A 12,938-nucleotide genomic window follows, 5' to 3' on the forward strand; every position below is an offset into this window, starting at 1 on the left:
TTGATCGCAACATTAAAGGGACTTTCGAATGCGCACGAGACAGTCAATCAAATGAATATAATGTATTTAATAAAGGAAAACTATGTATACAGGTGACTAAAATTACACGGAGTACATACAACAGACTAAAACCACAAAACACTGAAAGAAAATGAAAGTGAAAGAAACAGGAAGTGAGTGAGAGAGAGATCCCGAAGGAGAGTGGCAAATTACAGACCGTAAACCCTTGAGAGACAACACTGAAAACACAATCTTAATGCTCTGAAAGCTCGATAAACAATACTTGCATATATGGTTCTTTGTGGTGCTGAGTCGAGAAAGCGCATGTGTGTGGTGTGTCATTTCGTCGGAGCGTCACGTGGTTTGTGGATGGGTCCAGAGCGCGCACTTCAATGAAGGTTTAAAGGTCCTCGACGTAAAGTTTCCAAAGAAATAATTCAGGCTAAGTTCATTACTCGTCTGTGGAAATGAACAAAGTAGAATACGAAAAGGAAAAACAAAACTTAACAAAATAAAACAAAAGACTAAGACTAAAAGGAAAGGACAAACTGGAGACGTCCAACACAAGAAGAAGCCGAAGAAGAGGACGAGCAGATGCTTGGACCGTCATCTTTAAGGAAAACAGTCCACACCTCTTTTGAAGCAACCTGCCCAATGACATTCAACAAAACCTTGGCGGGAAGGATTTCCTTTGTCTCTTTCTGACCACATAATTTTAATGTTTTATTCCAGTGTTAAAAGATGTAGTTTCTAACCAGAAAGCTGTTGTGCAGAGGATAATACATTTTACTGTAATTTCCTGTAGCTGGTTAATTCAGTGAGACTAAGAGGATTAAAACGGTACCAAATAAAACATGAAGAAGAATAGAAATGACAAAGATACAGCTTACGGCATAATTACACACACTTATAGTTAATTTAATGCTACGATAAGATCAGGTACCCCAATAGGACATGGCCAACATAAAAACATATCAAATATATCAAATCTTAGTAATGTCTTTATATGAGGAAGTTCATGAAAAGTCAGTGTATGTGTGTCTGTCTGTGTGGGTGTGAGTCTTCTGACTTTACGTGTGTGTGGAGCTGGAATTCCTTATTGCCGGAAAGGGGGAAGGTTTTGAGATGATAACGTCTGTGTGAAGCTGGCTCATCGCTGGTTTTATGGGTGTTTTGTTTTAACTCACGTTCGCCATGAAAGTGTCAATGAACGCCGAACAGACTTTCTGGCGCTCGCTAGTGAATTACTAGACGCAAGTCAAGCTTTTTTACATATAGAATTGAATGAGTCCCAACTGACACAGTCCAGATACAATACACATCCATATACTGTAGATTGGCTTGTTTTAACAGTACTCGATGATGACAGGCTCTCTAAGTGTGATCCCAATATGTCGACTACGTCGAACGTGAGCGACTGAAGGGGAACAATGAGTAGCTATGAAAAGAAACGCATAATTACTAACCAAGGAAACTGAAACTAAATGGAGAGGAGAGGGGGTGCCCACTGATCTCTCTATATAAAAACAATTATTATAGATAACACTTATATCACTTAAAGATCATTATTTTTGCCCTTACCAATGTCACAACTCTGCAACTCGTGTATCATCTAGAATTCAGTTTTTCATTCGTAAATACAACTTTGCTGTGTCATTCATGTGCTCAGAACTTTTAATTGCGATATTTTCGACTCCAATTGCAGAGCACAAACACGGCAGGAAAGTGACTCTCCTTTGAGCAGGAATGAGGAATTAAAGCTGCTTTACAGACACTCCTGTTTTACACACGTCACTCACACACAGAAGCAGGAAACTACTTCAACTCCTCAGTTCAGGGAAACAGAAACTGAAGTGTTGTTGAGCTGTTGTGTGTTTGCGTATCTCTGTATTCATGCAGTAAAATGGCAGAAGCCAGAATTTCAGTGGATCAGAATAAGTTCACGTGTCCAGTGTGTCTGGATCTCCTGAAGGATCCAGTGGCCATTCCCTGCGGACACAGTTACTGTAAGATCTGTATTTCTGGCTGCTGGGATCAGGAGGATGAGAAGAGCGTCTACAGCTGCCCTCAGTGCAGACAGACCTTCAGTCCAAGACCTGCTTTAGCTAAAAACACCATGCTAGCTGAAGTGGTGGAGAAACTGAAGAAGACTAAACTTCCTGCTGACTGTTACGCTGGAGCTGGAGACGTGGAGTGTGACGTCTGTACTGGAAGAAAACACAAAGCCGTCAAGTCCTGTCTGGTGTGTCAGGAGTCTTACTGTCAAACTCATTTTGACCGTCATGAGGAATATCACCCTCGTAAACCACACAAAGTGATTGATGCCACTGGACGACTGCAGGACATGATCTGCCGCAAACATGATAAAGAGCTAGAAATGTTCTGTATCACTGATCAAGAGTGCATCTGTGTGTGGTGTAAGGAGTATGAACATAAAAACCACAAAACTGCATCAACTGCAGCGCAGAGGACAGAGAAACAGGTATGAGCTGAGAGAGATTGATCATGCAGAAATGAAAGTGCTGTCTTTATTTACTCACTCATTTACTCATGTTGTCACAAACCGGTTTGACTTACTTCTGTGGAATGTAAAAGATGATGTTTTGAAGAATCGTCTCGGGTTATGACTATAACCCTTGTTCCCTGAGAAGGGAACGAGACACTGCGTCGAGAATCGACTCTTTGGGGACGCTCCCTAAGCGTGCGCCTCTGAAGTATGAATGAAACTAATCCAATCCTGATTGGTGTTGCGTCGTGACGTAACATGTGACGGCATACCCGGAAGTATAAAAGTGACGCTGTCACAACACACACTAGCCTCGCGATGAAGCAAGATGCTCTAAGGCCTCAAGGGGCGTGGCAGAACGACGCAGTGTCTCGTTCCCTTCTCAGGGAACAAGGGTTATAGTCATAACCCGAGACGTTCCCTTTCGAGGGAACTCTACCCTGCGTCGAGAATCGACTCTTTGGGGAACGAGTGCCCACTAGGCCACGCACCGAATAGGCCTGTCCCGGAGTGAAACTGTTTAGGCACTCAGCAAGGACTGAGCACGTGTGTGCCAGGCGTACTAGGAAGGTGGAGACTGTGGAACCTAATAAAAGTATGTGGAGTAGCCCAACCGCCTGCCTCACAGATCTCCTGTAGAGGAACTCCCGAAAGAAGGGCCCTAGAAGAAGCCATGCTTCTAGTTGAGTGAGCCCTCACGGCTAAAGGTGAAGGCAAATCGCGCACCTTGTAAGCCTCAGTAATAGCCTGAACAATCCAATTACTAACAGTTTGCTTGGATGACGGGAGCCCCTTCTTAGGTGACCCAAAACATACTAATAATTGGTCCGACCTTCTCCAAGAAGAGGACCTCTTAAGGTACACGCTCAAAGCTCTGACGGGGCAGAGCAAATTAAGCTTCTCTTCTTCTGCCGACACATGAGGTGGAGGATGGAATGCCTAAAGAACTGTAGACCGAGCCGTATTCGATACTTTAGGCACATAGCCCGGACTCGGGTGCAAAAAAGCTTTACTCTGCCAGGGGCAAACTCCAAGCAAGCTGGTGTACCAGGGCTTGGAGATCTCCCACCCTCTTAAGTGAGGTAATAGCCAAGAGAAATACCACTTTTAGCGTTAAGTCCTTAGGCGAAGCCGACTGCAAAGGTTCGAAGGGGGCCAGGGATAACCCTTCAAGAACTATTGCCAGGTCCCAGGCAGGAACCCTGGACCTGGTTGCCGGTCTCATCCTCCGAGTACCACGGAGAAAACGAATGACCAACTGGTGCCTCCCCAGAGGCCCATCACTCAATGGCGCATGGAAAGCCGCAATGGCAGCCACGTACACCTTAAGTGTGGAAGGGGAGAGACCCGCAGAGAAACGATTTTGAAGAAACTCCAGAACTGAAGCCACTGGGCAGTTAACTGGATCTAACTCCTGTTCTCTACACCAAGTGAAAAAAAAAAAAAAAAACATTCCACTTGAGGCCATATAATCTCCTAGTAGACGGAGCCCTAGAGCTAAGTATGGTTTCAACCACTCCGGCTGATAGACCAGCATTTAGGTACTGAACCCCCTCAGAGGCCAGACCCACAGCTTCCACAGCTCTGGGTGAGGGTGGAAGACTGTGCCCTCCGCCTGGGACAACAGATCCCTCCTCAGAGGAATCTGCCATGGCGGAGCTATCAGGAGTGATATTATGTCTGAAAACCATACTCGGGTCGGCCACCTCGGGGCAACCAGAAGTAGACTGATGCCCTCTAGACGGACCCTCTCCAGGACTCCCGGGAGCAGAGCGATCGGGGGAAGTGCGTACAGGCGAAGCCTTGGCCAGGCCTGTACCATGGCATCCAACCCCAGTGGGGCTGGATGTGTGAGGGAGAACCAAAGTGGACAGTGGGACGTCTCTCGAGACGCAAACAGATCCACTTCCAATGGTCCAAACCTCTCCCATACTGACTTCACCACATCTGGATGAAGTCTAAATTCCCCGGGCCTCAGCCCCTGCCTCGACAGGATGTCTGCTCCCTGATTCTGAACCCCCGGAATATACATTGCTCTGATAGAGAGTATTTTCCCCTGGGACCAAAGAATAATCTGATGCGCCAGTCTGCACAGAGGGCGCGATCTGAGTCCCCCTTGTCGGTTCAGATAAGCTACCACAGACGTATTCTGATCGTACTAAGACATGGTAACCATTGATGTCTGGGAGGAAGCTCCTCAAAGCCCTGAACACAGCCATCATCTCTAGACAGTTTATGTGCCAAGAATGATGATGTCCTGCCACAGACCCCTGGCAAAGCGGCCGTCCATGACCGCGCCCCAACCAGTGAGGGAGACGACTGTCGAAACGGTTTTCCGGCGACATGACGCTCCCAGCACTGGCCTGTGGGATAGGAACCAAGGTTTCTTCCAAATTACCAGAGAACGAAGGCATCTGCGCGTAACTCTGACTATACGGAACAGATTCCCCTTGAGGGAAAAAACCCTTGGCTCTCAGCCACCACTGAAGGGGGCCTCATGTGTAGAAGGCCCAAATGTATAATGTTGGATGCCGCTATCATAAGGCCCAGCAGTCTTGAAACTGCTTGACAGTGATGGCCTGGCCTAGCTTTATCCCGGACACCATGGCCAGGATGGATTCGATACGAGCGGGAGACATACGTGCCCACATTGTAATCGAATTCCATTTCATGCCCAGAAGAGCTGGGTCCAACACATTTTTCTTAGTGTTGAGTCTCAACCCCCGATTCTAATTCTGGCCAAGGACGACATCTCAATGCCGAACTGCCATTCCTCGAGACTGGGCCAATAAGAGCCAGTCGTCGAAGTAATTCAGTATACGGATGCCCTGAAGCCTCAGTGGAGCCAGAGTCGCATCCATAAACCTACACATGAACATGCGGGGAGAGAGTGCTAGGCCGAACGGAAGAACCCCGATCTAAGAGAACCAGCCTCTCGAGACTGGCCTCTGGTGGTTTCCGAGCACCCTTCTCGACTGCCTGAAGCGGAAGACCGGCAGGCTGTAGTCGATACGGCTTTCATAACCATAACTGATGCTCGTTTTTTATTTTTCGAGGACAGACGACGCAGAGTGCATTCCCTGGAAAATGATGCGGCCCGAAGCGTCATAGACGGCGGGCAATACACATCGTTTCCGGGCCCCGCTGCAAGAACAACATCGGTTGCCCTGCAACTGAGTGGACAGCCCCAACATTTAGATCTACCATGCCAAACCAGTCCTCGGATCTGATTTGGTTTCCGATAATGGAAATTGTAAGCATTTTGAACCTGGATCTCCTCAAAGAACAAGTCAATAGCCTTAGATCTAAAATTGCCTCAGTCCAACATCCTCCTTTGGAACTAAAAAGTACCGGCTGTAACACCTGGACTTTCTATCTGGTAGGGGAACACTCTCCATGGCCCCTTAACTCCAGTAGAGTCTGTACCTCTTGTTCCATAACCCGAGCCTGTTCTGGAACCCCTGCGGTCGGTACGACCCCAACAAAGCTGGGAGGTCGGTAACCGAACTGCAGTCCGTACCCATATTTAAAAATATTCAGGACCCATATAGATAATTGGAAGGCGTTGCCATTCTACAAAATCTACTAAGGGAACCAGCCCCTTGGGACCGGCCTCGGGTGTTTCTCGAGCACTATTCTCGACTTCCTGAAGCAGATGACCGGCAGGAAAAAGTCTAGAAAAATTTTGTGACCATAGTCGGTGCCCGGTTGCAAGCTCTTGGGGTGAACGCCACGGTGTGCGTTTGCTGGAAATTGATGTAGCCCGAAACGTTCAAAAACGGCAGGACAAAATATATAGTTTTATATATATATATATATATATATTTATTTATATATATATATATACACTCACCGGCCACTTTATTAGGTACCCCATGCTAGTAACGGGTTGGACCCCCTTTTGCCTTCAGAACTGCCTCAATTCTTCGTGGCATAGATTCAACAAGGTGCTGGAAGCATTCCTCAGGGACTTTGGTCCATATTGACATGATGGCATCACACAGTTGCCGCAGATTTGTCGGCTGCACATCCATGATGCGAATCTCCCGTTCCACCACATCCCAAAGATGCTCTATTGGGTTGAGATCTGGTGACTGTGGAGGCCATTTTAGTACAGTGAACTCATTGTCATGTTCAAGAAACCAATTTGAAATGATTAGAGCTTTGTGACATGGTGGAAGTAGCCATCAGAGGATTATGGTGGCCATAAAGGGATGGACATGGTCAGAAACAATGCTCAGGTAGGCCGTGGCATTTAAACGATGCCCAATTGGCACTAAGGGGCCTAAAGTGTGCCAGGAAAACATCCCCCACACCATTACACCACCACCACCAGCCTGCACAGTGGTAACAAGGCATGATGGTTCCATGTTCTCATTCTGTTTACGCCAAATTCTGACTCTAACATCTGAATGTCTCAACAGAAATCGAGACTCATCAGACCAGGCAACATTTTTCCAGTCTTCAACTGTTCAATTTTGGTGAGCTCTTGCAAATTGTAGCCTCTTTTTCCTATTTGTAGTGGAGATGAGTGGTACCCGGTGGAGTCTTCTGCTGTTGTAGCCCATCCGCCTCAAGGTTGTGCGTGTTGTGGCTTCACAAATGCTTTGCTGCATACCTCGGTTGTAACGAGTGGTTATTTCAGTCACTGTTGCCCTTCTATCAGCTCGAACCAGTCTGGCCATTCTCCTCTGACCTCTGGCATCAACAAGGCATTTCCGCCCACAGAACTGCCGCTCACTGGATGTTTTTTCTTTTTCGGACCATTCTCTGTAAACCCTAGAGATGGTTGTGCGTGAAAATCCCAGTAGATTAGCAGTTTCTGAAATACTCAGACCAGCCCTTCTGGCACCAACAATCATGCCACGTTCAAAGTCACTCAAATCACCTTTCTTCCCCATACTGATGCTCGGTTTGAACTGCAGGAGATTGTCTTGACCATGTCTACATGCCTAAATGCACTGAGTTGCCGCCATGTGATTGGCTGCTTAGAAATTAAGTGTTAACGAGCAGTTGGACAGGTGTACCTAATAAAGTGGCCGGTGAGTGTATATATATATATATATTTATTTTATTTATTTATTCATAAACCTGTCGACGATTGAAGTTACAGCGTCGGAGAACAGGCCAGAAGGTGATAGCGGAGCGTTCAGCAGAAAATATTTGTCTTCCCTTTTTTTTTTTTTTTTTTATACCAGACAAATTAAGGCACTGATGTCTCTCAACCATCATAACTGCTACAATAAGCTATGGTACGTTTAGTGCCATTATACGCCTGTAAAATCGTCTTAGAGTACAGGAACGTACCAGCCTGACCAACCGCCATCTCACACCCACCTCTTCAAATAATCATTTAGTTTTGAATGTGATCAGATTTGAAAAAGAGTGGGGTTTTTCCCAGGAGAGTTCCTATCTCCTTATTTGTAAGACTGGGGAAAAACAGTTAGCCCGGCGCTGAGGTTGTGACCTGTGCTGCAGGAAACGCTCATCAAACTTGCTTTCACTTGCGTTCCTTGCTCATCATGTGGCCAGCTAATGTTAAGTCTGGCCACAGCACGAGTCACAACCTCTACCAGCTCCTCATAGCTTTGGCCGTGAACTGGCGCGCCCAAATCACGGTCATCCGCATCAATACTGAGCCCATCCACTTCCTCGGAAGCAGAGAGCTCAAGCATTGGAACCTGATCGTGGGCAGGAGAAGCCGCGATGCGGGCTCCTGTACCACTCTCAGGGGCTACGGGATCCTCAGATGAAGAATGAGAAAGTGCCGCAGCAGTCTCATTCTCATCTGGAAGATCCCGCTGCGAACCCCGCGATCTCAATCGTCGCGCCGCCTCAACGGACGCGGGACCAGAACCGTGGGGAACGCGAGCCTGACCGTGCTCATCAAAGCACGCCAGCCGAGAGCGCAGCACTCTAATAGGAAGTGCTTCACAGTCTGCACAAACAGCTCCCTCAAGAGCTGCTTGTGCATGCTGCGCTCCCAAACAATTCACACACAAAGCATGTGTGTCCCCACCCGTAATAAAACGAGGGCAAGGATGCACACATCTTTTAAATTGTTCGCTGGCCATTCTGATCAACTGATTGACAAACAACACCAAATAAGACAGACAGTTTCAACACAGAGCGCTTGCTGAAGAGCGAAAAGCTAGTGTGTGTTGTGACAGCGTCACTTTTATACTTCCGGGTATGCCGTCACATGTTACGTCACGACGCAACACCAATCAGGATTGGATTAGTTTCATTCATACTTCAGAGGCGCACGCTTAGGGAGCGTCCCCAAAGAGTCGATTCTCGACGCAGTGTAGAGTTCCCTCGAAAGGGAACTATTTTGGTCTATACATTCAAAGTCAATGGGGCACAAAAGTTTCAAGCTCCAAAAAGGAGACAAAGTTAAAAGTGATTTAAACAACTCTTAAAATTTTAAAAAGTAGTGCGCTTAATTGTCTTTTGTCATGCTTTAAAGAAGTGCACTTATTTTGATGTGTGGACTGACATACTAAAGCTCATGTAAAGTTATTGATTATAATTTTAACTGTAGTGTGTTGTTCAGCATATTTAAAGTTGATATATTTTAAATTTACTAAAGTGCAACTTCATCATTACAACTGTGCAAAGACAAATATATTTTATATTTACCATAAATGTTTGTCAGTAAACTTTAAAGTAAACAGTAATCTTTAACCATTATGTCGAAGTCGAAGGCTCAAAAAACACTCTAAAGTTAACCGTTTAATATACATTTAATCTGTAATACATTTTCATTTAATTTATATCATGCAGTGTCTGAAAACAATACGTTCAGTTCACACTTAAGTTCTTTTAAAATATATTATTTCCACAAGTATGCTAAAGTGTACTTTTTTTCTCAACTAGGAGCCAAATTTTGATTCACAAATCCCAAATCAATTCACAAATCAAATCAACTCATTTATAACTAAATTAAATATGGTGACATCAAAAACATCAAATTTGTTTGATGACATCATGATGTTTAGTCATGTGACTTGGACATGCAAGAACCAATGAGGTTTGATGTTATTCATGCATCACTATATTTATGGCTGAGGCATTCTTCAAAATATCTTCTGTTGTGTCCCGCAATAGACAGAAATTCACACAGGTTTGGAACGACACGAGGGCGAGTAAATGATGACAGAATTAAAACTTTAGGGTGAAGTATTAATATTTGAAATAATGCTGACACTGGCTTCATATTCATTCATAATCTCATTTCAGGAAACTATGAATCTGTGGTTTGATCCTACAGTATAACCTTACCATGTTGGATCTTTAACCACTCAATCAATTCTGGATTTATGTAACTTTAACTTTCTTTTGTTGTAGTAGTTTTACATGTCATTCCCTGTTATTGGTGTGTCCTCCAGAAACAGCTGAAGAAGACGCAGATGAAGATCCGTCAGAGAATCCAGCAGAGACAGAAAGATCTTCATCAGCTGAGAGAGGATGTGGAGTCTCATAAGGTGAGTCTGGAGAAGAAGAGAAGTGTGAGACGTCTCAGTTTGGACTCACTGAACTCACTGTGTGATTGTGATGTGTGTGTGACAGCGCTCTGCACACACAGCAGTGGAGGACAGTGAGAAGATCTTCACTGAGATCATCCGCTCCATTGAGAGAAGCCGCTCTGAGGCGACACAGCGGATCAGAGATCAGGAAAAGACTGCAGTGAGTCGAGCTGAAGGACGACTGGAGCGACTGGAGCAGGAGATCAATGATCTGAGGAGGAGAGACGCTGAGCTGGAGCAGCTTTCACACACACACCATCACATCCAGTTCCTGCAGGTAACAGAGATCGAGGAGAACTGGATCATAGTGGACTTGAGCAAGAGACTCACAGAGAAACATTTCATGAGAGCAGAATGAGACCAACTTAAGCAGAGCAACAAAACACTCTAAAGTTCAGCTATTTGCATTTAATATAAAAATGAAACTATTCCACATTCATTTAATTGCAAATAACATGGAATTAAGTTTCTGAAAACATTACTTCCAATCTGCACTTATATTTGTTAAAGTATGTTATTTCTGTTATAAGTACGGTATTCTTTTTAAAAGTGTACTTTCTTTTTCACAAGGAGTGTAAGTGACAAATACTGGAGTTTGTAAAATTAATGTTATAATGAATATGAGAAGAAAGTTTCTGATTGTGTGAAAGTGCTGGATTGAAGCGAGTCACTGAAGAGAAATCAAGTCTACAAGAGCCGCACAGATCTGATATAGTGAAGGTTATTGGCTGAAGTGTGGAGATGATGAGTTTTGATTTCTGTTTTCTGTAGAGTTTCCAGTCTCTCTCAGCTCCTCCTGAATCTACAGACGAACCCGACGTTCCCTTCGGTTCTCTCTCCTCTTTTGATGGCGTGAGAGAATCTGTCCGTCAGCTGAGAGACAAACTGGAGGATTTCTGCAAAGAGGAGCTCAAGAAGATCTCAGACGGAGGTAAAGTCCTGCGCCTCGTTTATACAGACGTGTGTAGAATGATCCGAAATGTGAACGTACAACAGTTTCTGAAATGTTCCTGATTTATAAAACATCCATACGCACAAATAATTTCCCTAAATGAATCCCACTTTATAAATCACAGTTCATCTTTAATTCAAGTGCAACGTGAGCAAGTGCATCAACTCTAGAACAGCCACAAACACCCCTTGATGGTTTAGAAGTAACACATTTGACGTAGAATTGGGATTTAGGATTGAATCCGATGCGAGTGTTTTATAAATGAGGCATCTGGAGATTAATCTGTTCTCAGAAATAAGTCCTACATCATCTAATGTCATAATATCAGATTAGAAATGTCTTAGAAAAGGATACATGTTATCTGTCATTTCTCTTCACACTGTTCATGTCTGTTTATTTCCACAGTCACATTCACCAACATGAATCCCAAGACCAGGAACGACTTCCTACAATGTAAGTCACTAAGAAACAAGCAGAAAAACTCACTGAGTGTGTTCATGTTCTTCCTGTAGAAGGAGAAATAAATCATGATCAAAGAGTTTAATAATTAAATGATGATTTGCACAGGATATCTGATCAGCTGTACTGAGACACTGATGATACATTGAACATTGAGTCATGAAGAGTTCAGAGACATTAAAAGATCAGAGAGATTCATAATTCCTGATTCTGATGTGTTTCTCTCCATCAGATTCTCATCAGCTCTCTCTGGATCTGAACACAGTGCATAAAGACCTCAGTCTGTCTGAGAGGAACAGAGTTATTACTAACACTGGCACAGAGCAGCCGTATCCTGATCATCCAGACAGATTTGATCGGTGGCGTCAGGTGTTGTGTAGAGAGAGTGTGTGTGGACGCTGTTACTGGGAGATTGAGTGGAGTGGGAGTGTGTGTATATCAGTGTCATATAAGAGCATCAGCAGGAATGGTTGGGGTGATGAGTGTGTGTTTGGACGTAATGATCAGTCCTGGAGTTTAGACTGCTCTTCCTCCAGTTACTCATTCTGGCACAATAACATAGAGACTGTTCTCCCTGTAAAGTCCATCAGCAGAAGAATAGGAGTGTGTGTGGATCACAGTGCAGGAACTCTGTCCTTCTACAGCGTCTCTGACACAATGAGCCTCATCCACACAGTCCAGACCACATTCACTCAGCCGCTCTATCCTGGGTTTTGGGTTGGTTCTGAATCATCTGTGAAACTATGTTGATGTTTCAGAATAGACTGAGAGATTTTACCCATAATACTTTGAGCTGCATGATAAATCAGTAACAGTGAGATGTTTTTAGATTCTCTTATTTTCTCATACATTTTCACATGATTTTTGTAAACAAGATGCAACAATGTTAGAATTGCATCATCTACTATCTTATTGGACTAATAAGTGAATTGAAAATGATTGAATAATTGTTGAGTATCATTACATACGTTTATCAAGCCTTTCAAAGCATTTACACACCAGAGAGGTTAGTGAGATTGGTAGTTAGTCATCAAGCTCTTGTGTTTGTTGATCTTAGGAACAGTATGATGTAAAATTGTTTCAGACCAGAGGTTTTCAAACCGGTTTTCACAGGGGTGTTTCGCAAGTGACGAGAATATTAAAACATAAATAATAATAAAAAAAATCCAATAAAATAAAATACATCTAACAGTACATTAGTAAGTTGAATATATATATATAATAAATGTAACTGAATAGAAAGTAATTTTTAAGACTTATAATATAAATATTTCAGTGTATAAATTTCAGGATGGGGGTCCCTCACATGAGGGGGATCATATTTGGGGGTCCATGACTAAAAGATAATAAAAAACGGTGTCAGAAAACTTTGCATTAAAATCGCATACTTCCTATACAGTAATCACAGTATTTGACAAAAGTGACAAAAGAAATTTCTGAATTCACAGTACTCATGAAAAAGTAGGCAAAAAGTACCGGCGAGGTTCTGATG

General features: G+C 43.9%; 1 protein-coding gene across 1 annotated transcript; it reads left to right on the forward strand.

Annotated features, from left to right (window-relative positions):
* The first annotated feature begins 1,888 nt into the window (after nt 1–1,888).
* LOC130086149 (tripartite motif-containing protein 16-like protein) lies at nt 1,889–12,264 on the forward strand. The gene is made up of 6 exons (XM_056252330.1): nt 1,889–2,482; nt 9,898–9,993; nt 10,079–10,312; nt 10,807–10,966; nt 11,393–11,440; nt 11,679–12,264. The coding sequence occupies exons 1-6, from the start codon at nt 1,904–1,906 to the stop codon at nt 12,194–12,196; spliced, it is 1,635 nt and encodes a 544-aa protein (XP_056108305.1). The 5' UTR covers nt 1,889–1,903; the 3' UTR covers nt 12,197–12,264.
* Nucleotides 12,265–12,938: the final 674 nt, after the last annotated feature.

The sequence above is a fragment of the Rhinichthys klamathensis genome, unplaced genomic scaffold (assembly GCF_029890125.1).
Source record: "Rhinichthys klamathensis goyatoka isolate OS25496 unplaced genomic scaffold, OSU_Roscu_1.1 h1tg000004l_1, whole genome shotgun sequence".
Taxonomy (NCBI): Eukaryota; Metazoa; Chordata; class Actinopteri; order Cypriniformes; family Leuciscidae; genus Rhinichthys; species Rhinichthys klamathensis.